Source organism: Lethenteron reissneri, chromosome 24, assembly GCF_015708825.2.
Source record: "Lethenteron reissneri isolate LAM-NWPU_2019-01 chromosome 24, ASM1570882v1, whole genome shotgun sequence".
NCBI classification, from domain to species: domain Eukaryota; kingdom Metazoa; phylum Chordata; class Hyperoartia; order Petromyzontiformes; family Petromyzontidae; genus Lethenteron; species Lethenteron reissneri.
Window position 1 is genome coordinate 17,097,257 of NC_083802.1, and position 25,193 is coordinate 17,122,449.

Genomic DNA, 25,193 nt, shown 5'->3' on the forward strand with positions numbered 1-25,193 from the left:
ATGCCAATTCGGAACCTTGTCCATTGAATTACAAAAATGTAATAATCATCCATGTGTAGACAGTGCAGGCAAGTGTATCGTGAACTTTAGATATCTTAGACCGAGAGGGCATATGAGAGATGTTTATAAAAGTTGCATTTAAAAAAATGTATTCTTTCTTTGAGCAGCACGAATGTTGGTGATGATGGTCGTGGTTTATTCTGTGCCCAGATTTTGCGAATAGAGAATCTGAGCCACCTGTCGGAGCTGCGAGTGTTGAACCTGGCAGGGAACCAGATAACGCACGTGGGCAGCCTACGGGGACTGCACTCCCTGGCTGAGCTCAACCTCCGCCGTAACAACATCTCCAGCATGGTAAGGCTGACCTGACCCCACTCCACCTCAAGCTCAGGACTACTTGAGTTTGAACAAAGCCATTGAATAACGATTGTCACTGCATCGTGCGCTTTCAGATGCGCTTCTGCGGCCGTCCAGTGTTAGGAATTCACTGGAGCTATGCACTTTTAAATCTAGATTGAAAGCTAATTTCTGTAGAACTGCTTTTTGTACTTAGTTTGTTGTCCTTCTCCCGCACCTCCGCTTAGCATGGTTGGTTACGTACGGTGCGAAAGAAGTTCAACATACATTATTTTACCTGTTATGTTTTTTTTTTATCTGACATACATCCAAATGGATATTTCTACTGACGGTGTGCACTCTGTTGTGTGCAGTACAACATTGTATTGTACTTCCATGCTCCCAAATCTCCACTTTCTGCTTTCGCCAAACTGCACCACTGACCAGCTTAGTGAAAAATGGCCAAGTAACCTCCATGACCTTCACAGTGTGGGAAGACTCACATCGAGCAGTAAATTGACCCATTTGGCATGTGAACACGCTCACCCAGCAGTGGATTGACTAAGGTCTGTGCACGTGCACATGATACAGACATATTAAAGGATGTTATGACCTCTTGGTGATGACCATTGCATGCATCATTATGATATTGATGAAATAGATACGTTTTTGGGGCTGGCATGAGAGTAACATAAAGTGTCAATATCTGACATGCACATTTTTAATGAACATGTTAATGTACTGCTGAACCTTAATCTTGTTTGCCCATTATTAAACCCAAGAGCTGCCATAGAACATCAAACTGAGAACAAACATGAAGCAAAGATCAGAATGTAGATTTTGGATTTCGTGTGCATACCATGTGTCCTGCCATGTGTTGTACTTGCAGTGGCAGACGTACATTTTTTTCGCTGCAAATTTTTATTTTCATCTGTGCCCACGACATGACCAAACCAATAAACTCTTCTGTAACACGTTCAAAAGATTGGACTTGACATGTCCTACGCCGTTCATCAGCATATAGACATTTCTATTATGCTAGAGTCTTATTTTGATGATGGCACATTTCTGGGACCTGCATCGACAAGAGGCCATTCCAGAGTAACAAGAGAAACAAGCTTAACATTGTGGGTCTTTGCAGAGGGTTATTTATTTCTCCCAAGTGCTGCTTTAGTATTTGAATTAATGGAATTTGTTAACATTTTTATTGATAGCGCTGTCTTTACTTATTAATTCCTAGTCTCCACAATACTCTTCAACGTCCATTAATTTAATGCCAAGACATTATTTCTTAAAGCATTGCAATTAATTAAGCTGCATTATGCCCTGTATGTATAATTCATGGTATTCTGATGAAGAAGAATCACTGGCTGAAGCCTTGATTTTTTTTCCTCCTCCCTTTGATGGCTTATCAGTTTCCTCGTGTTTTACCAACTGTTAAAAACACTCACCCGGCAAATGCAAATGTCCTATTATGCTGGCTGGCCTTGATGTGACCATGGTTGTGGCCCTCACCATCGTGTCAAGAGTGCATATTGGTGGGAACCCCTAGAGGGCAAGATCCTTCTTACGCTCTTTGTTATGCAAGATGTCAACGTGCGTTTTTCAAAAGCATATGTCGCTTCTCTGAGAGGAACAGAATGTGATTATGTCGTAACAGTTTAGGCGTGCGTGGCCTCCGCTCTGTCCTAGTTCCTTTGCCTGGGCTCCTACTGAAATGCTAATTTCATGCATACTTAAAAAAAACCTTCTTCCCCCCCCCCCTTGTTTTTTGCAATGCCAATCTCAATAAGTGCCACGGTGGAATTACTTTGAAACATCTTCCGCCATCCTGCTTTTTTGTCACGTAATTGTCCGCAGGCTCCTGCATTGTATCGTAGTAATAACATTGAAAATTTAATTATGCATGATAGACATAAGCAATGCAACGGGTAATGCATTTATGTACGCTATGCAATCCGTGAGTTAAGCTGCGATAAGCAACGTGCTCGTAATATGCAGCCACAATTCTTACGTATGTAAAAAACACTCCAAGAAGATCGGCTCTGGTTCATATAAGAGCTGATTGCCCACGCGTGCCTATCTGCAAAGTGTCACCTTGTAATGTTCGATTCGATGCAGCTCCTCTTCATTTCCTTCTGCATTAGCAAATACTTTTTCAGTTCATATCATGTTTCTCCTCCAGAGGGGACAGTGCGGGTGACCCAAGGTATAGGGTAAAGTGATGTCGGCATCTGCTTTTAGAAAAGTCAATACATCGTCTGGCTGTCGCGGGCGATTAGCAAATGATCTTCTGACGTTCGGACGCCTGGGTGCGGCGATGCAACGTACAAATCGGTTTATCTCTTCTGTAATCCTAAAAGGGCATAATCGTAATGATTTTCCTTTTAAATGTATTTAATTTTCATTTATTTATTTAACGATCTATTTTTTTTATGTACAATTACTTATTTAAGAGCCGAAACGAGTACATCGTCTGTACAGTGTGCTCAGCAGCGTGGTATTTTTATCAGAGCGGTTTACGTGAGTACGGAATGGACAGGGCCACCCTGCTATGCCCTTACTCTTCTGGCGTGAAACGAAGTGTGCGTGCGCCTATCCGTGAGTCTATTTCGGTTGTTGCTTTAAATTACGCGTAAACCGGAAATAATAAAAGTAGGGTGAGCTTCTCCCCCAATGCCACTGGCATTGTCGGGGGCCCCTGTTGTGATGTGAGCACGACGTTTATGGCTCCACCAGAAGGCCTGATGTCAGCAGGTGCTGTGTAGGGAGAGAGTTACCTTCACCAGCAGCTGGTCACGTGGTGGCCTTTGGGAGCCAGGGCTTTATTGAATTAGCTGGGCGCAGCATGGGATTGCCCCGAGCCATGCCGAGCATGCAGAAAGCCGTACCCCAGAGCACACGTGGTTCCTAATAACTAGAAAGAGGTGTGCCTCTCACATCCCCACTGCACGAGTCACGTAGCGCTTCACGTCTCATCGTCTCTCCGTTATCTGTCTTCGTTTTTTTTATTACTTTGTCTCGTTTGGTGCTTGTCCCACTCTCTGCCTCTGCTCCACCTACCCATTTCTCTGCTGTTTTGTGTGCTGTGTGTGTGTACCCACAGAAGGAGGTGGACTGTCTGCCCTCTCTGCAGCGTCTCTTTCTTAGCTACAACAACATTGCAAAGTAAGTCTTCAGAAGATTACGTTTAAGTGTCGCCTATGACATACAAGTATATGTTCATTTTATATATATGTTTAAAAAATTAGCAGGAATGATATATATTACTGGAATTATATCTGGTTGCACATTAATGATGTATAAATGCTCACGAACCATGTCTAGAAACTGTAACTCTTGATATATTTTGTAAAGCTACGATTTATTAATGCAAAAATTATCTTGAAATGTGATACACATTTAAAAAAGCCACCATTGTCAGAGCATCACAAAGTTTCACATATTCTCTGGGAGTACTATCAGACTCCAACAGTTGGAAGTTACATTTGTAGAAATAGGATATAAATGAAAGTCAGGATTTGTGATGTTTTATCTCCGTACGGTGAGTGTGCAGAGAAATGGAGGCCCAATGCAGCTTCCACTGAGTCAATTGTGGGAGTGCGGACATTTTTTTTGCTTTCAAAGCAGCCCACAGATTTGATATATTTATAATGAAATAGAATAGAGCTGATACAGTAATGGCTATGTTGGTAACTTGCCAACAAGCTAGTGGGTAGAGTTTTATGACCATCGTGATTATAAATGGGACTCATGTACTGTCCTTATGATATAGTCCGTACATAGCTTTTCCTTCTCAATTATAATATGAGAAAAGAGCTATTACATGATTTGTTAAACACTTATTATAACACGTGGCATCATATATTTACTACACAACCCTTCTCTAACATGAAATGTACGTACAATTCACAGTATGTAAGCCACATTCCGTATTGGTGGTCTGTTGGCAATACTTTGCAAAACTGGGAATTAAGGGTGAGTGAAATTGGGCTTCAGGACTGGTTCAGATATTACTCCCCACTGCTGTTAGCTGCCTGCGGCTGGGAATCGAACTCGGGTCACCAGGTTGATAGCGCAGTGCGCTAACCACTGCGCTCAATCCCCATCCAATTAGAGTACTAGGGGCAATAGAAACCTTATCAAGCACAAGATAACGCAATAAGCCCCAACTAATGTTGGAATATAGGTGCATGAATGTGTGGGGCTACGATATCAAAAATATCGTACAATTACAGATTAGTGCGTATATTTAAAAGCATTCTCTAATATCTCAAAATGGAGTACTGTCATATGTGTTGTTGCATACGTGTTTCTGAAATCTAAGCAGCAATCTTAAATTGTAGAGCAAAATGTCAATCTTATTTAAAGGTGACATTGACATTTTATGAAAGGGCACTTTATAATTACAGTTCCGTACTGTGATTAGAGTGTTTCGGTCAGCTACATTAAACAGATATGTCCTGTCGGGAGTTTTTTTATGACATAGATGTTAAATAACTATAAATGTGTAGTGACTGGGAATGTCACTGTGTGGTGTGCCGGGCCTGCGAGGCCATGGCGGGATGTCTACTGTTGTGTGCACACTCCGGACACGGGGTGTAGTACCAGCCCTAGTGGGGGCTTGGGTGAGCGCTGGTTTAGCGCGGTGACACCACGCACAGCGTGCGGTGCGGGCTCCCGTTGAGAGAGCGAGAGAGTGTCAGCCAGCAGGGGTTACTTAGGGGGCATGATACTCTGGCTGACCTGGGGACATGTGACCGGATGATACTGGAGGGGGACCACCGGTGCAGAGGGCCAATGGGTGGTCACATGGTCCGGGAAGAACTTTCGAGAGCCTTTGGGCAAGGGGGCGAGAGAGATCTAAAAGGTGGGCGGGGCGAGAGGCGGAGCCAGCCCCAGCCTGGCCCGATATAAGGGGGGCCCTGTGTGAGGGGCTCGGGGTTCTTACTGTTGGGGAGGCAGGAGATCCATGTCAAGCTTGAAGAAGCCTCCAGCCACGCGGTCCGGGACCCAGCTTGTGGTCCGGACCAGGATAGTGGAACCGTGTCTAGTTCCGCCGTAGCGTAGTTAGTTGGGTGGTCACCAACCGAGAGTATGTTGTGTGAATAGCCTGGAGTATGTTGTGCAAATGGTTAATAAACGTGTTTCTCCGAAGACAACGTCTGCAACTCAGTTGGACTCACTACAAATGCATTAATCAAACGAATTACTGCTCTGCAGTAATAATAGTACCAATTTATTACCCAGGAATGCGTCGCTGTGTGTCAAGACTCTTACACTTGAGGGTCCTGCATTGACATTATTAGTCAATACCATTCGTGAATGTTTGGCATGTTTGAGGAAAATCGTCAGACCCTGGAGAAAGTTATCCATTCATATGAGCGATGACACTCAATACTGCCATCACTTGGCCACACTTCAACAGCCCCGTGTCTACAATACCTGGCACGCTCTGGTTGGTCTCCCATCCGAGTACTAGCTAAAATTAAATACCTGCTTAGCTTCCCTGATCTGGTACGATCAGGTGCATTTACTGTGATTTGGTCACAAAGTGCACAGTAGTTTTTTTTTTACTTATTGGCTTGGTCTCTTGTGTTCAACATTCTGGGCAATTGAACATTGTAGTTTAAAACAAGTTTGATAACGTGTTTACGTGAACTAACCACAAGCATTGTGGTTAATGCTGACATGATTCCTTGTAAAAGGTTTCAGTTTGGTGTTTTAACATCTTAACACCTGTTTTTTTGCCAGAAAAAAAGGGGAAAACCTATTATCATATTTTGGTACTAGCAAAGGAGGTCCCCATGATGTGTTTACGCTTCTTCATATTTAGAATTTTTATAAAGATTCTCCTTGCCACTATATTGACAATCAATATCTATGGATTCAAGCTGATAATTCACTATGTAACACGCTTTTTGTTTCTGGGTAGTAAGTGTTATTTCCTAATTGCTTATGCCTCAAGTATAGAAAATGGCTTTTATTCCTCACAAACTTTGCTTTTGTGACCAGGACTTTATGTGAAGGAATGACACAAATGGACACCACGTTTTCTCAATGAAAATAGGTAAGTTTCAGAATACTGTCCTGGTCACAAAAGCATAGTTTGTGGGGAATAATAGCCATTTTCTCTACTTTTGAGGCATAAGCAATTGGAAAATAACACTTACTATCCAGGAAATAATAAATGTTTTTTTTACACAGTGTATAATGGAGGAAACATTGAGGTGCACGTGGAATTTAAGAGCTGCACGTAGGCAGTGCGATAGCCTGTAGTTTTGTAAACAAATTATAATATGTTTGCTGACATTACCATGCAAAAAATTGTAGCTGCCAATTCGACAAGAATTGTACGGTTTTTCCAAAAAATATGCATTTTGCTCACAAGCTTAAGAACTAAAAAAAATACAGCTCATGACTTTTGCATAAATGGTCGATCTGTCCGTTTGCAGGGAGGCGAACTTGCTGAAGGGACTTCACTGTTTTGTCCTTCCTGAGCACGCTGTCTTTGTCCCTCTTGCGTGATCATCATCTAAGTGTCTGCTACTAATTTCTTGCTGGAACTGCTGGGACTCATTGTGGCAGGAAAGGGGCTGGGGAGCAAATTTCCAAAAAGGCTGACATGTTGTAAAAGTTGAATTTTTTTTAATTTAAGAATACCAAGCATCACAGATGAGCACAAGCAATATTTAGAGGTTTAAAAACGCGCATGCATGTTTCTTTGCAGTAAAACCAAAGGTTGTGCTCGTACGTGTCAGGTGTGCTGGGAATGAAACATTTTAAATGTAGGGATTTGGATGTGATAGGGTCACCTGTAGAGAAGGTTTTGCTTTGACTTTTCACCGTGTCCCCAATTTTATTATCAGACGTGCTCATTGACTACAGCACCGACCCGTAACTTTTGACCTCCACGTTCATCCATGTCCAACGCTGTCATTTTACCGTCATCTAGCTGGACGTTTGTTGTATTGTATGAATCCAGCAAATGCCCATATTGTTAACTTAAGTTTTTGAATTCTTTAATTTGTTATTGGTTTCAGCCTTTTTTGGTGATACGTTTTCATCGTTAGACTTGTTTTTCTCTACCTTATCGTATTTTAACTTATGATTTCTCACATAATGTAATTTTTTTTATTGTAGTTTACATCTTCTACGAATGTTTTTATTCACACGAGTCACTTTTTTGGTCTTGACACTCCAGTGACAATTTTACTTATTGATTTATTTGTTTGGTCGTTCAGGCATGACCCGTAGCACCGAGTGTACAAATATTGTCACGTGTTCTCTGGCGTACACTTCAGCAGAGGCTCCCATGTACCAAGAGACACTATTGAAGTGATGTTGCCGAGCTAAGCTTATAGCCACTGACATCTGGAAGTAGTGGCTTTCACTTCATCTTGCACAGCATTGGCAGGAAACCGACAAAGGGGTCCATATGATGGACAACGCATTGTGCTATATATATATGTTTGTATGTTGAACCTCTTTCTCACTATGAACAGCCAACCGCGCTAATTTGAGAGGGGAAGGACGATACACTAACCCAAAAAGCAGTTCTTAAGAAATGAGCGTTTCAATCTAGATTTAAAAATGCATAGCTCCAGTGGCTTCCTAATATCGGAAGAAAAGAGCGTTCCAGACGGCCGCAGAAGCGCATCTGAGAGCGCGCGATGCAGAGACCGTCTTTGTTTGATGGTTAGCCAAAAGCCGCTGCGAGGATGAGTGGAGTTTGCGTGATAGTTGAACCTCCTTGATGAGATCAGCAAGGTGTCGTGGTTCATTTGTGGCAAGCACTTTGCGTGTCATGAGTGCAACCTCATCATGTATTCGTTCGGCAACCGGAAGCCAATGGACCTCAGCGAGCACTGGACGACATGGTGCCGTGGTTCAGGTGGCAACATAACGGGATTCTGCTGAGATATGTGGCGTTTATTATTTTACTTTTGTTATGAAAAATGACCGCTATGACAGGCATACAATGAAAGCATGTGGGAAAATACTTTTGTGACTCGCGCATACCTTTCCCGACTGCTGCTTACTTGAACTTGAACCCGTAGACATCAATATTTACAGTACAGTTAAGTCTCTGCACGAGCCTCCCAGTCGGCCCCTTGCCCATTCGGTTGGTCTCCACTTACCCTTCTGCATTTTTATCTTGAGTGCTTCGTACGGCATTCTTTGAATTGTTCACAATCAGACTTCTGAGGCATTATATTATGGTATGTATAGTGTGCATAGTCACAGGTCATAAAACAAATACGAGCGGCTAATGTTCTGGTATGGGCAGAAAACGCTTAATGGAGTGTAACTTGTAACGTGGAGCGGTTCCTTGTAAATGTAAATGATGAATGGCGTCATTTTGTTTCTTGTAAACAGTATTCCACCAGTAATATGTGCAACGTTAAACTGTGCACCTGCGTTTTGGCCGAGGTCAAAGAAGAGCACGGGTGATTAAAGACCACACGTGTGGAGGTTTAATGCACCAGGCTGCATTCATGTTGACATCAGTGTGCACACAATCTGATCACGTGAGCCACCCAGCGCACCTGCACACTCGTTGGTCACGTCACACTCCTCCTTGAGATGATGATACCCCGTGCCCCGGTCATCGCTTATCAGTGACCCAGAGTCTCTCTTGCCACTCACTGTTATGAGCTATCTTCTGTGGGGGGTTTTTTTTTGTGTGTGAATGTCTCCCTCAACCAAGAAGAAAGAGGACTTGAGATCTACTTACATTTATTGTCTGGTGTTTAAAGTGGAATGTTTATACCTCATAAACATGGTACATTTGGTTCCATTTTTGTGAAGTCACAAGTGTTCCCGTGTCTCCATGTGCCTTCCATGTGCTTCGCCGCAGTGGCAAGATGTTAACTCCCTCGCCTGGTATGTCGTGGGTTCGATCCCGATCCTGACGAAGCCTGTATATGTGGAGTTTGTACGTTCTCGCTCTCCCCGTGATCGCGTGGATTTTTCTCCGGGTGCTCCGTTTTTTTCCCCTCCACATTTATAAACATGCATTTAGAATATTTGGCTACTATACATTTCCACAAGGTAAGCCACTTTTGTTGGGCTATCGTTTGTTGCCAGGTCGCTTCTGAAAAAGAGCGATATAGCTTCGTGTGCCTTACCTGGTAAAAAAAAAAAATGTTTTAGTTTTAATAGTTTATTTTGTTGATACTCCACCACCTCATGGCTATACGAGCCCTGGTCTCACTGAGCAAATTGTTTTCTACTCGATGCCATTTCTGCTCCAGATTTTGTTCAACGGTTGTCACCTGTTTGGCGTGTCATTGTGTCTGCTTGTTTTCCTTTAAAGTGGTGGTGACACCTCGGGTTCTGCGGTTGTAGAAGTATTTTTTTTCATTGGTTAAAAAAAGAAGTCTATGCGTGTTCATGCCACCACTTAATCTTAGGGTGAAAAAAAAGCAAAGCAAATATGTCTATGAATTCCTTGACAGCTGTCCGGCTGATTGCAACTCACGTGTGGTTATCACTTATCAATGTGTTTACATTCAGAAGTTTTAGCTCAGCGCCCGATACCATTATAGTCAGAGCACACAATATTGGCTTCTATGTGGCGTTGTATTATTTTTGAGCTTTTTTCCTTTGTTTTGCGTTTCGAGTTTTTGTGTAAGTTGTTCAAACAAACCTCCTGCAAAACAATTTCAAACAAAAAGAAAATCACCGCCCAGCACTTGGACACTATTTGAATTCCACGGTGAAACAACAGGCCTTGCTCTAATCTGAGCCTCACAATCTGCCCATATTGGAAAATCAACATAACCCGCCGCTGAACTCGCGTCATGTGGCATTTCAAATATTCATAGCAGATGTGACTTAAAAAAGCTTCATAAAAAATGGAATGTGAAAAAAAGAATGGGTTGTGCATTTAAAAAGTGACATTTACGTGCAGTCGTGCGTGTAGATACGTTCACATATATCTACAATACGTACATATTGTTTCTATGCACTTGTGTGTGTTTTTATCCGTGCCTTTGTATGTGTGAATATGCATGCATTCGTTCAACATCGTGTGCGCGTGTGCGTCTGTGTCGTGTGTGTTTCTGTCTTGTGTGCGAACGCTCAGCTTCGACGGGATAGTGTGCCTGAGAGAGGCGCCGTCGCTGTGCGAGGTTGCGTTGGATGGGAATCCGCTGGCACAGGAAGCATGCTACCGACAGACGGCGCTGCGCCACATGGGGCAGCTGAGGCAGCTGGACATGAAACGCGTCACGGTGGGCACACGTGCAAGGGCAACCGCAGTGAAATCAGCACGGCGTGCGAACGCTGGAGGCACAACCGCAGTCACAAGGCGTCGTTGTAGCTCCGGATTAAATTGTCAAATTATAAATAACTCTCGTGTGTGTGTGTGCGTATAGGATCCGGCCGGGGACGTGAGGTTGCGAGTTCAAATCCCGACCGGGTGTTGATTTAGTGCCTCATTCCTGTGGGTTATTGAGTACTGCTTTATCGGAAGCTACGCACTGGTTCTTGTTATGGACAGACTTCCCCCTGTAATAGAAATGTGGATTTTTTTTTGCACCGCTGAATAAGGGTTATTTATAAGAGACGAGCAATAACCCATGGTCATTTGAGTGGCAAGCCACGTTTTTTTTTCATCTATTATTTGGTGTCCTAGGTATTACTTGAAAAAATATTGAATGTTGTGGGCAGTTCAATGAGCAACTGATGCACAATTTATATACACACATTTAATCATGTATAATGAACATCTTAAAAGTATGAAACAGCACACTTATAGCATGTAAAAAGGACATTAAATTATCTTGCTGCAAAATTGCACGATGCAAGAGTAATATTTGTAATGTTACTATAAACGTATAGAATAGAGCCATTCGGAATATGGAAAGTTGGTCTTTTCAACTTGTATGAACTCTCGAGAAAAAAAGAAGTCCTTTGAAGAATTCCGTTTCTCATGAGTGAGCGTGTAATGTGGATGTGAGGCGGCATTGCGTTGCAGCTTCATGGATGAGCCTGTTAATCGAGCCTCAGTGTCTGTTGGTCCTGGGCCAAAAAGGGGAAAAACGGTGCATTCGGATAGGCTGCTGTAAATCTTTCCAGGTCGCTTGCGTGAACTCTTGCGGTGGAGTCTTATTAGGATTAAATCCCCTGTTTGGATAGGCATCGGCGCATGAAACTGAGAGCCGTAGAAAGTTGGATTACAAATTAGGTATCGGTTCTCATGAAACCGCAGCTCCCAAAGTGATTGCTTCATCACCGGTGTCTGCAGCCCCAAAACAGCGGCGAACTTGAGAGACCGTTGATAAAAAATCTACATTTTCTATTGTAATAATAAAATGAGGTTTTGCGCGATGACACGGCACGCGGTGAGCTATTTTTTGCAAATGATGCCGCACGACCTTGCGTGGCTGCTTCACGGCACATGGCGCGCTTTGCTCGTGGCCCCGTATGAATATACGCCGGTGGCTGTGGAAACCACAGTGTCCACTGTTTGGTTCTTTCGGTAAAGTCACGTAGAAGGGAAATAATAAAATAATAAAAACTAAATATGATAAAATAAAATAAATAAAATAGAAACAAAATACGTGACTTGACCGAAAGAACCAAGAAGATGAATCCCTGCAGTCACGAAAGCTTTAAATCGAAAATCAAAGTGTCCCCTGTTTGGGAAATGGCTTGAGTGGCGAGCGGTGTTCACCAGCCAGTGCGTGCAGTGCACATACTCGTGTTTCTTCACGTACGGACTGTAACACAATCGTCCTCTTTTTAAGTTGGGTGCTTTAGGGTTAAAATAATGTGCTCGCACTTTGATGGCAAATATAACTGAAGTGTTATGTCACAAGCTTAAATTTGATAGCCCTAACATTAGCGTAAATGTCAGCTTTGAGTTTACTATGAAATGAGCCGGTTCTCTGGTTGGAAATGAAAATATCGCGGCTTTGCCAACTTCATTGCACACAACTCCTTACTTAATTTCACTCGTGCGGCGGCGAGGTGACCCAAGTTTACGTACGTCCCGGAGGTATTTCAACAATGTGTCATTTTAGTTTTTTTGGCAGCTGCGTTAATATTCCCTGCATCTTCGACTAAGGGGTTCCCATTCGTCCACACTCCAATGTGGAGTCGTACAAAGAAGCCAACAAACGGTTGCTGCCGTTCTGTTTCGTGTGTCCCGTGCGGGACGGGTAGGTGGTGTGGCCGATGCAAGGGGCGCGACGCCGGTGCCCCAAGCAGCTGGAGTTGAGATGGCCAATTTACGAACACTTTTGGCACTGTGCGTGCGTGGCTATTGGTTATTCGCCATTGGCTGTGAATTATTTTCAAGCCACACTTTGCGCCAACCTAATTATCGCAGTCGGGAGACGCAATGTGTGTCGTGCCGGCATGAATGGTGACTTGTTTTAACCGGTAGTTGCGATTTAAAAAATAAAATTACTTCGAGGACTATTCAATCACTAGCTTTGCCATTGTGGACATGAGCAAGGGTTTGTTTCTCGAAGGTTAACTCAAACAGATTTGACTCATTGTAACAAAGGCAAGCTATAAATTGTATGAACCAACAGGTTTAACAGTCGGAACAAACAAACATTAGACATCATCGTCACTCCAAGGTGGGAGTGGACGGGAAATGTTTCCAGAAGGTATGCCCGTTGGTACAACGAGTAATTATTTGGAATGAGCAAGATGAAGTGAGAACAGTGACAACGTCAGGATACATGTGGGAATGAAGATGCATTGTACCTTCACGGGATCCTGGTCAGTGGCATCAGTATTGAGAAGCCGCCCTCTACAATTGTACCATCGACTGGTGTTACATAGGCATTGAGAGGCCTTCCTTTATCAGAGGATTAAAACTCGTTGATGATGATGATGAATTGTGACGTCGAAAGTATTTTAGAACTATAACAAACCTATAAAGGGTAAGTTCGTAGCAATGTAGGCGAGCACTGTTGAATTGCTCACGTGCTTTATGGAGAACACTGTACTTGCATCGTCTCGCAAAACTTGTTGGAGTTCTCCCAGGATGGCCAAAAAATTTGTATTCTTTACCGTCACTGTTGATCCGCATTGTCTGCTGAGATCTGTAATTGTCTGGCCAAGGGGTGGATACAAAAACATGTTCTTTGTACGGCTATTTAGAGAACTTTAAGGCACACATAAAACATGGAGGGGGTGGTCGGTTTGTTGCTGACATTGTATCAAATTCTAGGAATGTTTATACAAAGGGAGGGAATTTATACTGCGTGATTCTAAGAGGATAATAAAGCTGATGAATGATTACCTGTTCCTGGACTCCAAGACTCCACTGTCCCTTGCTAAAGGAGGCAGCCACCCAACATGTCATTATCCGTAATTTACACTGCTTAAACCTCACTTGGCTTTTATTCTCAGGGCACTTGTATAAACAGGGCTTTGTAAAGGGTACATTATATGTAGCCTGATAAAATGATCCCATGCTTTTCATAGCTTTTTTTATATTCGGGCATGACATCTATCGGTGTGATCAGTTGATTTGCCATTGTCGAAAGACACGCGTGAATTTTCAATTTTGAAGAGGTTCTGTGACCACAATTGGCCTGCTCGTCTCGTTGGTGCGCGATAAAAAAATGTTTAACGTCACAAGACCTGTGAAGTTGAACTGTCAGGAAGTTTAAGGAGACCGAATGTCTTAATGTACCGAAACTCAATGCCCCCGTTTTCATCATTGCTACTGTGAGAACAACGCTTCTCGTAGACATGACAATTGGAGCGGTTGATAGTTTACAGAAGTTTTAAGGTGCAATCTTGAAATCTTCATGCTGTACTAATGGCCTCTTTATTGAGTGTGCTTAAAAGGCCATGACAATCGCTTCTGTCCAACTGTGGACCATCAGGATTCCTTTACTGATGATCCACATCTCGTCATCTGCCCGAGTGCCTTTACCGAGGCCCGATGGCGATGCACGCAAACTCACATTTTATCTGAGCGATAGCAGCGATCGCTCGCGGACTCTCCTTTTACCTTTCACGCAGCAGGCACTGACGAGTTTTCTAAGAATCGTTAAGTCACCAAAACAGATTTCTTCAGTTTTAAGAATTAAGTATCTTTTGTAATTTAAAACCAAAAAATCTGAACACGAACTGCCTTAAAAAATATATGTAATGCGTGAAGTTTTGGGCAATGCTCCTTTTTCCTCGCATATTAATGGCTCGTTTATGGAACTCTCGCTATTTATAGCATGTGAGTTCGTTTTGTTAATTGTGCTTGTGCACCACTACCAATACAGCATCATAAAATAAGATGTGTAATTTCAAAACAGATCAGGCTAATGTGACGGCACAGATTCTCTCTGTGCATAATACGCTGTTGCTTTGTCAATTTGATACTTTTACTTATCACACGACCTGAAAATACTTCACCACCCTCATTAGCAAACACGGCCCAAGTGCTAAAACATATCAAAAATGTCGCATTTTTGTCAGTGGCCTTTTCAAAGTAGAGATCAACAATTTGAACTGAAATAATCCGTAAGAATGTTTTGGGTAGAGGCCGTGTACGCCAATACGAAATCAGTCGCGTACATTTTATGCTGTAAGTTTCTGTCTGGTTCATATTGCATGGCATCAATGCAATTAGAAGGTTTTGACGACGATTATTTTAGTTTTAAATGGGGTGAAAAAGAGACGTTACGTCGCGTGTAACTTAAAATGTTGCCCTATTAAACGGTGACGAATAACAGTGCAACGTGTTTTGCGCACCTCGTGTGGTCTGCAGGAAGAGGAGAGGCGACTGGCCTCCCTCTTGGCCAGAAAACAGGAGGAGAAGAAGCGAGAATTCCATAAGCAAGCCATCCAGAAGGTATGCCGCCCCTTCGCATAATGCCATGACCCTTTAATTGAATATACACGTTGCTGTGTGTTTTTTTAAAGGGCATATATTTTCCTAAAGGCAGGTACTCGTGCGCTTTAAATAGCTGCACATTATTTGAACAATATACATATTGCACAACAATTACGGCGACTAACAATACATGCAGTACAATGGTGTATTGTATATTGTCAGTTGTTTTCTGGGAGGAACCGTTAAGTTGATAACGTTTTCATAAATTTGTGGGTTTGTTGTACAAGACCTTGCACCACATGACTGCGGGAGTGGTATTACAATAATTATTGGTGAAACATGTTTTAATCATAGCTTGTTATTTTTTTTACCCGCATTGTGCAGTGTTCTGCTTACACCGTGGGCCCTTAGCGTCCGTCTTATTGTGATGGTTGTTTCCGACCTCCCAAAAACTACAGGCGCTGCTGGCTTGGTGGTAAAATGTATTTTTTTTTAAACAGGTCCCACACAATGCCCAGCCTTGTATGGCGGCTCAGCCAAGCCATACCTCCACTGTCGAATGTGGTTATTGTGTGAATGAGGAGTTACGTTTGATTATGCTGCTTACAAGGAGTAGATTTTGTTACATTTTTCTGCCAAAGAAACATGACTTTAATTGTTTGTGTGCGTACTTTCTTTTTTTTTATTGGGGCTATGAAATGTTCACAGGCGCAGTGTGTGAACCTTAATTGTGACCTGCAGGGGGCTCTGCAAGATGGCTGAGGGCAACGATAATTTACAAACTTCCCTCTGCATCTCAGTGCCCGTCCTTCAGAGCCGGTCTGGAAAGTTGAGATCGTAAAAAGTTGAAGTTCTATATATTTGGTTTGATAAATCAGATCCATGCATGCATTCTTGCCTTCTGTTTTTGGGCTTCAACATAATGGTTACATTATTCTGCTTTCAAAGTTATGTTTGCGTTTACGTATTTTCAATGGTTGTAGTTCATAACAAATGACATTCATTTAATAACAATGCTGCACTCGGAAGGTATTGGTTTGCTTATGAAATATTAAGTGTTTGATTTCCTATTGGCATTGTTTTATGGTTGTCATTGCTGTTAGGAGTTGTGTTTTAAAAAAAAGTAAATTGATATGTCAACCAGTTTATGAAATTTCCAATATTTACTGCACATGTTTCATGATCACTTATGGTCAACATTTTTACACCATGTATGAAAAAACATGTGTTAAGTACCATTTAAATTGTATTTTGGGTGGTCGCATTATGATAATTTGCAAAAGTGTTGACAGAAACGTCTTTAAACGCCATTCTGAAGAATGTGTGACCAAACTAAAACAGCGAGAGCCAAACCAGAATTCATCACATGCACGTCGTGGCTGCTGACTTGTGGTCGTGGAACCAATTGTATTTCTGATTGGTGCAAAGTCTGCAGGAGGGAGTTGAGCATTGTTTTTGTTGTTATTACCATGTTTGACAAGCATAAACAAATATAAGCAAAATGGCGAACACGATTTTCGTTTGCACATTGGCAAATTAAAAAAGTAGATTTAGCTTATTTTCATGCAACTCCTCCCTCTTAAGTCATATCACCAGCCACAGCTTTACGACTTTCTTATTATTTCCCTAGACACGCCTTACCCTGAAAGGGCCCCTGTGTGGTGTGCATGGAAGGAATGGCTATGTAGCTGAGTGTATAGTAGTGGGATGCTGATGTTGGTACAAGCTGCGTGTTTTTGTAGGTGCATGCTCTGGCCTTCCAGAGCACCGCACCATCAACACCGTGGCCAGGGAAGTGGCGCTTGATGTTATCTCCCAGGCAAGGGACACGTGGGGATTATCCTGTTGCACCCTCGTGTTTAAACCCCAACACCTGAGGGTATTCAGCGCTATCTTCACAGGTCCCGTCGGCTGTGTCTTTGGGTTGTGTGCGAGGGGGATTCTGCAGTTTACAGAAAATCTCTAAGGCTTTGTTGCAAGAAGGCAGAAAGGTGTATCAGCGGATGAACAGGAATTTTGTAAATCTACTGTTGGATGAGGGCCTCTCCCAGCCGTGTGGGTCGTGGGGGTCATTCCCCCCCTCCCTCCCCGCGATTCGATGGATTGTCATGGTTTGGTTTTGCGATCGAATTAAAAAAACTTCCTTATTGTTCAGGAGGAATCCAATGAGCTATGAAGCCATTTTTCACAGATGTCCTCACCCTGATCTACAAATCCCTTCATGGTCTTGCCCCACTATATCTTGTTACTCTTGTATCTGTCTACGTGCCTTCTCACCCTCTACGTTCTCAATGTTTGCTCTCTCTCTCTCTCTCTGTTCCTCCTCCTCCTCCTTGCACTCAATCCACGTTGTCGCTCTTTTTCCCATCTTGTCTCCTTCACTGGAACAAACTTCCCCCTCCACGTTAAACAGTCACCGCGGCTCATGAGTTTCCGCTCTTCACTCAAAACTCACTTATTTTCACTAGTTAACCCCACGACCCCTTAATCTCCCCCTCATAACCACCACCCTCACTGTTCCCTCTTCATATTCTCATTATGTGGCCTTCACTCATTCCCCATTCATTCAATCCATTCATCATCATCATTTACCGTCATCAATTCACTTTCACCGAATTCACGCATCACAGATTTGCCCCCATTTCTTCCTCTCATAGATTTCATTCACCTCATCTCCACCATTACATTCATGTGTGCCATCGTTAATTATTTGTAAAGTGCCTGGGTTAAGGTGCTGTATAAATTCCTTTAAGATAAGATAAGTATCGGCGGTGGGTCAGCAGCACGTCCACTGGCTGCAGGGGCCACATGGACAGATTATCACAAACAACATGTATCAATCAAAACATGGTCAACAATCGCACCCACGTTTTGATACATTTACCATGAGCGTGATCAGTTTAATTGCTGAATCGATGCGTGGTTGCACGTAATGGACAGCTGCATTGCATTTCGTATATTTTCTGGCTTACCCCTGTACTGACCCTGTACTCCGCACCTCTGATTAGCGCGGTTGGTTACGTGCAATGCGAAGGAAGTTCAACGCACTATGTTAAAATGTCAATGTGTGGCATTGCTGTAGAAAAACGTACATTAATTAATGAGCGAATAAAATATTTCGTATGTACCCTGAATAATTGTGAAGATCGTGGATAATCGGTACATCATGTAATCAGGATTTGGTGGATGCCTTCACGTGTTTTAAACGTGACCTAGTTCATGTTTAGTTTTACATTTTATGAAAACTTAAGGTTCATATTCTTTGGTTCTTTCGGTAAAGTCACGGAGATATAATTTTTTTGATTATTAAATAAAATTAAATATAAATGTTTTTTATTTAAAATTGTATTTTATTTAAAAAAAGAAAATTTTCTCTATCTACGTGACTTTACCGAAAGAACCAAAGACTATGAATTCCTGCAGTCACGAAAGTTTTAAGTCAAAGTTTATGCACAGTTTCTTTCCTCTGTGCTGCAATGTATACACGTATGTGTATTTTTCCTTGATTGAATATAAGCACATTTCGTTTTTATCTTCTCGACACTCGATAATAGATTGTTAGGTGATAAAATTACGAAGAACTAACACGGGTAAGAAGTGACTAGAGTGGATGGGTGACCCAGAGGTTTAAAAAACCGACGTCAGAGCATTGAGCTGCCACTACTGAGATTCTGGGTTTGAAACCAAGCCTGTGATTGAACCGAGTTCTCAAGTGTCATTACTAGATGGTCTCGGTCTGGTCACCAATTTACTGCAGAAAAAAAACCTTGTCACGTCAAATGTTGGTTCAGCTTATGCCAGCTGTGGGATGAGAAAAAAAATCTGTTTAATTGACATGCAACACGAACTCAGTGCGTTTAAAGTGTGTAACCTTTAGTGTGGATAAAGAGTGCTCTTGAAGGGTATTCAGAAGTAGTTATCTGATATCGTTTTACTCGGAGTAGTCTCATCCACACGGTGGTGCACTGTTAGCAATTGTCCCAGGATTTGCGACTGATAGCATGTTTGAAATGTAATTGCGAGGAAAGAGCTACAAAAAGTAATAATAGGTAGAACATAAATGATTTAGTTGTAGATTTTGATGTAGGTGAATTTTATGTGATTGTCTGTGTCTGTATAATTGCATTTTAATATGATTTACAGTCACATATATTTGAAAAATATGATCATTAGTATTTTCACAAATCCCAGTTTGTCGAGGTATGGCCATTTCTAATCTTCATCTGCGGATGGCTTTTAGTTTCAGGTCACTAATTACACACATCCTGCACTTTTTTTCAATTACCATAACTGCAAGGCACGCATCACTCAACGCAAATGAAGCTCTCGACCTTTAAGATAGCAATTATATAGCCCTCATGCCTCTCTTGCCTTCATGACTAAGAATGTCAAAGGAAATTGCTTGTTTTTTCTGCAGCCACAATGCAGTATTTGTGATGATCTCTCTCCATGCCTCAACCAGTACCCCTCGTGAATGCATCCGTGCCCTTACAAATCTTCGCGAGTGACTGAACTGTGCCTTAGGGTTTTATTTACTGAACACGGAATTATAGGTGACACTGCTGGGACCCACGTTAATTAACCTGTATTTTAACATTGGCATATAATCATTATTTGTGGAGTGAGTAACGGTCTATATACAGAGTGTTTGATAAAGATGGATCCAATTTCAAAGCAGTATATTTCACGATGGCAATATGTTATAATTACACAAAAAGTTACAAACGGTTTAATGAGTTATCAAGTTTTACTAACCATTTTATAAATGCTCTATGTGCCCTCCACCTGCTGTACGGACAACATCGAGACAATAGTTGAATTCATCCCAAACGCCTCTCAAAGTGTTTTCTTCCACTGAAGTCACCGCTGCCGTGATTCTGTTTTTGAGGTCATCCAGATTATTTGCTAATGGTGGCACAAAAACACCGGTCTTTGACGTATCCCCACGAGAAAAAGTCGCAGGGTGTGATGTCTGGGGGGTGATCTTGGGGGCCAAGAGTGTAGCGCCAAGTCTTGGGGTCCCGTGCGACCTATCCAACGTTGAGGCAGTGTGTCTTGCGAATGACTGAGGCTAGGGGCTGTTTGTGCGCTGGGAGAGGCAGCTATCGGTAATCATTTGAAACTCTATGCCCCGCCCTTTCAAGTGGTAAGAGTTTCATTCATGGGTGGTTCGTGGTCGCAGAGATATAGCGATTTCGTCTCTGAAAAAGAGCTACTAGCTCAGTGGGCCTTAGCTGGTATAATTATAAGTGTAGTTAGCTTAGTACATGCATAACCCTTTTGTCAATCCACTGCTGGATGTGGGCCTCCCCCACTACTTCGCTACGCTGGTCAGTGCGGTTAGGTGAAGCTGGGGAGCACAACACTGCTACCCATGACAAATAAATAATACATTACTCACTTGTGGTTTTTACACTTCAAATAGAAATCGTTTATATATAAAAAGTGTATTGATAATGTAGAAAATAAGACGTAGAGAAATTGATATTTAAGCGGAGTTTGAAAAAAAAGGTCTCACTGGGCTTGCGCTGGCTTGGCGGCAATCCAGGAAATTCCTGGAGCGGTCTTGGCTTCCCGAGTGCATGCTGTCTGGTTTTCAGCTAGGCCTTGGATCGTAGTGCAATATTTTTGTAAAAGGGATAAAATATTGTCCGGCCTGACCACGTGTTGTTAATTCACCGTGTCCCCTCTTTGGCCTTTTCTGCTCCTCTCTGTGGCGGTGGTTGTTGTTCGGAGGGTGGTAGTGTTACACGTTGTTTTTAAAATGCTGCCCCTTTTCAAGAACAGGTGACTTTGATCTCGAGCACTGCCCATTACCTGCGATCAGCCTCGGCTCCGCAAGGGTTGAAATACCTACTGTGTACAAAAGGACGCCAGTTGTTTGGGGTCACATTGTACCATTTGCTGCTTACATCTTTGCTGCTTACGTCTTTGCTAAGCCAAAAAAATACAGAAATTACAAGTTTCTGTGTTCATTGACAGTCTTGCTTGCCAGGTTTTTATTTGTCCAAAATATAAACAAACCTGGCGAGTATTCATTCTGTACTATTAAACTAAATTACAGTGTTAGAAAAAAACCGTTGAAGTGCAGGATTTGTCATTGCTTTCTTCAAGCCCTTTGTAAAGTGCAAGCAGGTGTTTCTCACTTACATATAATTGCTAGCTGAGTATATTTGTAACCTATCAAACGAGTGTCAGTTGAGTCAACTAGTTTGGTGGCTTTTACAAATGTAATATGGCAGCTCTGGCATCTGGTATATCTGTGCTTGACCACTTGCACGCATAGTTGTCCATGTGTCGATTTGCAAATGTCATCTTGTTTGTGTTGGCATTATATTTACAATAGCCTCAAGGATTTGTCTGTAACGTATTTCGACCGTTTGGAACCTTCCACAATTATTAATGATACTTCGAGTGCATTCGTAGCCTTGATTTTGATGAAAGTGTCAGAACTTCACAACCAGTGCACCCGGTCTGCATCTGGATTTCTTTTCCGCCAGAGATACAGCGTGTAAGTTAGGAGAGCTGCCCTATTGTGTTGGCTGGCGCATGCGACGCATCTGTTTATCCACAGGAAAAGAGACGTCTGGCCCTGCGCAACGTGGCACGCCATTGGGAACAGCAGCAGCAGCAGCAACAGCAGCAGCAACAGCAGCAGCAGCAGCGCACTCCGACTTGGACATGGACGAGTCAACCCCTCGATGTGTCATCTGGACAGACGGCGCTCAGCTCATCCACATCAGCCGAGCAGCTCTCCTCTCAGCAGTGGCCAGAAGACAGCAGGTCACCTTTGTTAGAGAAAGGCCCAGATTTACCAGAATAGATTATGGCTGCTGATGATGATGTTATTCACCTAATATACCATTCAAAATTGGTGATGGAGCAATTAAGTGAAAAAGAAGAAAGAACCTTGCCCAAAAAAAACAAACATAATGGTAAAAATGGGATATATTGCTAAATCAATTCATGGTCCCGAAGCTTTGAGGTTTTACCAAATTGCTCTTGGTGTGATTATTACATGCCTACGGCTTAGCTTGACAATGCATTTTGTTGAATATAGTTTGAGAATATGTTCACTTTTTTTCGGCGGAATTCTGCAACTATCACCAAAAAACACCATGACACACATTACATCGGAAAAATGTAAATTTTTTGATAGAATTTGTGGGTGTTTGATGGGTAGTAAAGTTGTGTTTTGGTAGGATATGTATACATGAAAAAATGACATATCGAATTATACCAAATTTTTGTTTTTTTTTAAACATGTAAGTGAGAGTAGTGCACATAACAACATATCTTATTATATGCTAAGTAGCCTATGGATACATTGGATCCCATTGAATGCATAACAAGTGATTAGCAATTTGTTGACGCAAATATCTCGCTTTTATATTTATTTTGCGCATCGTAAGATTGTTCTGTCGGCCGTTTCACCTGGTACGTTATTTAAACATTTGAATTAATCACAGTGCATTGTACAGTATACGATTGTTTAACCAGGAAATCTTCACTGAGTCTCAAGACTGCCATACTCGGGATGCTTAGCTGCTTTCTTTTAAAGTTCTATATTTAAGAATTCAATGCATCCTTAAATGCGTCACGAACCGTATTTCACAGCGGGGAATTTTACCGGCGTGCCGTCATGAGCTTTTTGCCGAGTTGCATGAGCTTTGGCACGGCGGCGGTTTCGGCGATGGACGTTGCGTTTCTCCTGTGTGCCCGGTTTCATCCCAAGCAGCCTCCTAAGCGGAGCTAGCAGTCGGGAGAGTTTGTCGGCGGGAGATGCGAGGCTTCCGACGGGTGAAGAGGAGCCCACGGGGAGCAAGCTGCAGTCGCTCGCCTCCAGCCCCGTTGACAGCTGCACGGACACCAGGTACCCCGTTGGGCACATCGTAGCTCAGGGCGTTCTCTCAGAGTCTGCTGAGAGAGAGCACTCGTCATGCGCAGAATTCGTTATTTATTTAAAAGTACCAGGTAAAGGCCCACTGGGCTATGCAGCTCTTTTTCAGAAGCGTCCTGGCCACAAATGATAGCTCAATGAAGTGGCTTATCATCATCGCGTGAACATGTATCGCAGTCAAATACTCCAAACGCATGTTTCTAAATGAGGAGAAAAAAACCAGACCCAGAGAATAATCCATGCGACCATGGGGAGAACATGCAAACCCAAAATATACAGGCGCATCAGGGTCGAGATCGAACCCATGACCTCCTGTATACCAGGCGAGGTAGTTAACATCTTGCTCAGAGCACTGTGCTGGCACAGCTGAGATCCTGGATTAGAATCCTGGTTTCAGTCACCAGTGTAGAATTGGTACCACTTTTGGAAGCCAACAGTCTTGGATCTTGTAGACTTGCATAACTATTCAACCAGCAAGCTCTGCGATGTGTTTTCGGGTCGTGCTGCGTGTGTTGTTCGGCATCACTGCAGAACAACACTGCTGCTGCAGCCAGAAAATATCGGGACAGCTACACGGTACAACCCAGAAAAGCTACGCAGTAGTATAGCCTTCCAGTTCGTTCTAGAATGGCAACTGCTTCGAAGTGATTGCACTTTGAGATGAGTAAATTATTTCATGCAATGCACGCAATTGCACAATTCGCGCCCCGTTCGTGTGTACAGTTTTTGCTTTCACGCTTTTGTGGAAATCTAGCATTACTCGGGGATTATAGTATACTTTACACTCACTTGGTAGATGTATAATTGTCTATTGTTGGCTTAGCATAACTGATTACTATTTATCAGCTTAGTGCCCAAAGTGCTATTTTTACTTGCGAGAAAAGACGTTTCCCAGGACGCACCGAGCATTACGGAACGTGGCCACGATAAAGGTGGCTTGCAGGCTGAGTCAGTCTAGTGCACAAGGCAAACATCTTGAAGATCAACTGGTTGCCTTCGTGGAGGAAGACCGATAAGGGATGGTCATTCGGGTGCAGATGAAGACCAAGAGGTAATGGGATGGACTTAGTTGTGTTAATGAGAGGATCGTTTCACGGCTTCCCATTGGGTGGTATTATTTTTTTGTTTGTTATGAAGGGCAATCCATGCAAGATAAAATGCCAAGAGGTCCCTCGAGGGAAAAACATTTCTTGGCTTTTATTTTCCAGAATATGTGACACAGAAGTACAGAACTATCTGTGTCCAATTTGGGCAGTGTCAAATTAACCTCCAGAAACGTTCTAATCACGGGACCATTAATACTTTTGCTATGCCAGATCTGAAATGTATTTTTTTAAAATAAAAACCACTCACATTGCATTCACTTTGGGCATGTTGTGTGGTAGGAATTTAAATGAAAATGTTTGTTGAGATTTCCCTCTTGGTTTTATGTACTCTGCCAAACATGTGCAAGTGGTCAGAGCATTTTGGAATGGTTTTTGGCAGTTTTTTTGCTAAAGTTGCTTCGTGTATGCCCCCATTCGTTTTATGTTGTTATATAAAGGTGATTATTTGACTCTAAAGTGAATAAAATTACGTATAAGTTGAATGATAATTGATCATATGAAATAATTTTGGCCAGGTTAAATGCAATTTGACATGCAAAACTGTCTAATCTTAACAATATTCCATCTAGGTCAGGAGATATTTTTTCTTTTCTTTGATTGACATTTTATTTTATACTTTCAGTATTATTTATTCCACAGGGAAAGCCTGGAGAAAGTGTTGACGTTTGGTTAATTGGAAGGAAGAATGAATAGAGACTAATAGACAGAGACTAAGATGAACATTTTTAGTATTGTAAATGTAATAATGAGGACCGTATACCAATATAGCAAAGCCCAAAATCACAGTTACTGGAGTAATGTCATCATCGAGGTGATGAATACTCAGCAATGAGTAAAACGACTCAAAGTATTACATGGTGGTGGATGTTTCACACTATTTTAAAATGTGTTGTGTTCAAAATATGTAAAATTTCAGGACATTGCCTCTTAAACTTTGTGGCAGCTGGACATGCATTATTTTTCACGTGGTTTGAAGTCTACACTCCCTTGAGTGACAGCCAAGTTCATTCTTAATACACGACATATTTACAGCATTCTCTTCTCT

At 42.3% G+C, this 25,193-nt stretch overlaps 1 protein-coding gene across 3 annotated transcripts in view; it reads left to right on the plus strand.

Moving 5' to 3' along the window:
• LRRC49 (leucine rich repeat containing 49) overlaps positions 1-25,193 on the plus strand; it is a 63,087-nt gene that overhangs the window by 19,208 nt on the left and 18,686 nt on the right. For 2 of the 3 annotated variants that reach the window (XM_061558512.1, XM_061558511.1), the window contains exons 8-13: positions 211-354; positions 3,443-3,504; positions 10,427-10,574; positions 15,077-15,160; positions 21,717-21,925; positions 22,881-23,015. In XM_061558512.1, coding sequence (XP_061414496.1) covers positions 211-354; positions 3,443-3,504; positions 10,427-10,574; positions 15,077-15,160; positions 21,717-21,925; positions 22,881-23,015 — 782 coding nt within the window. The remainder of the gene's footprint in view (positions 1-210; positions 355-3,442; positions 3,505-10,426; positions 10,575-15,076; positions 15,161-21,716; positions 21,926-22,880; positions 23,016-25,193) is intronic. The other variant, XM_061558513.1, reaches the window with a different exon arrangement.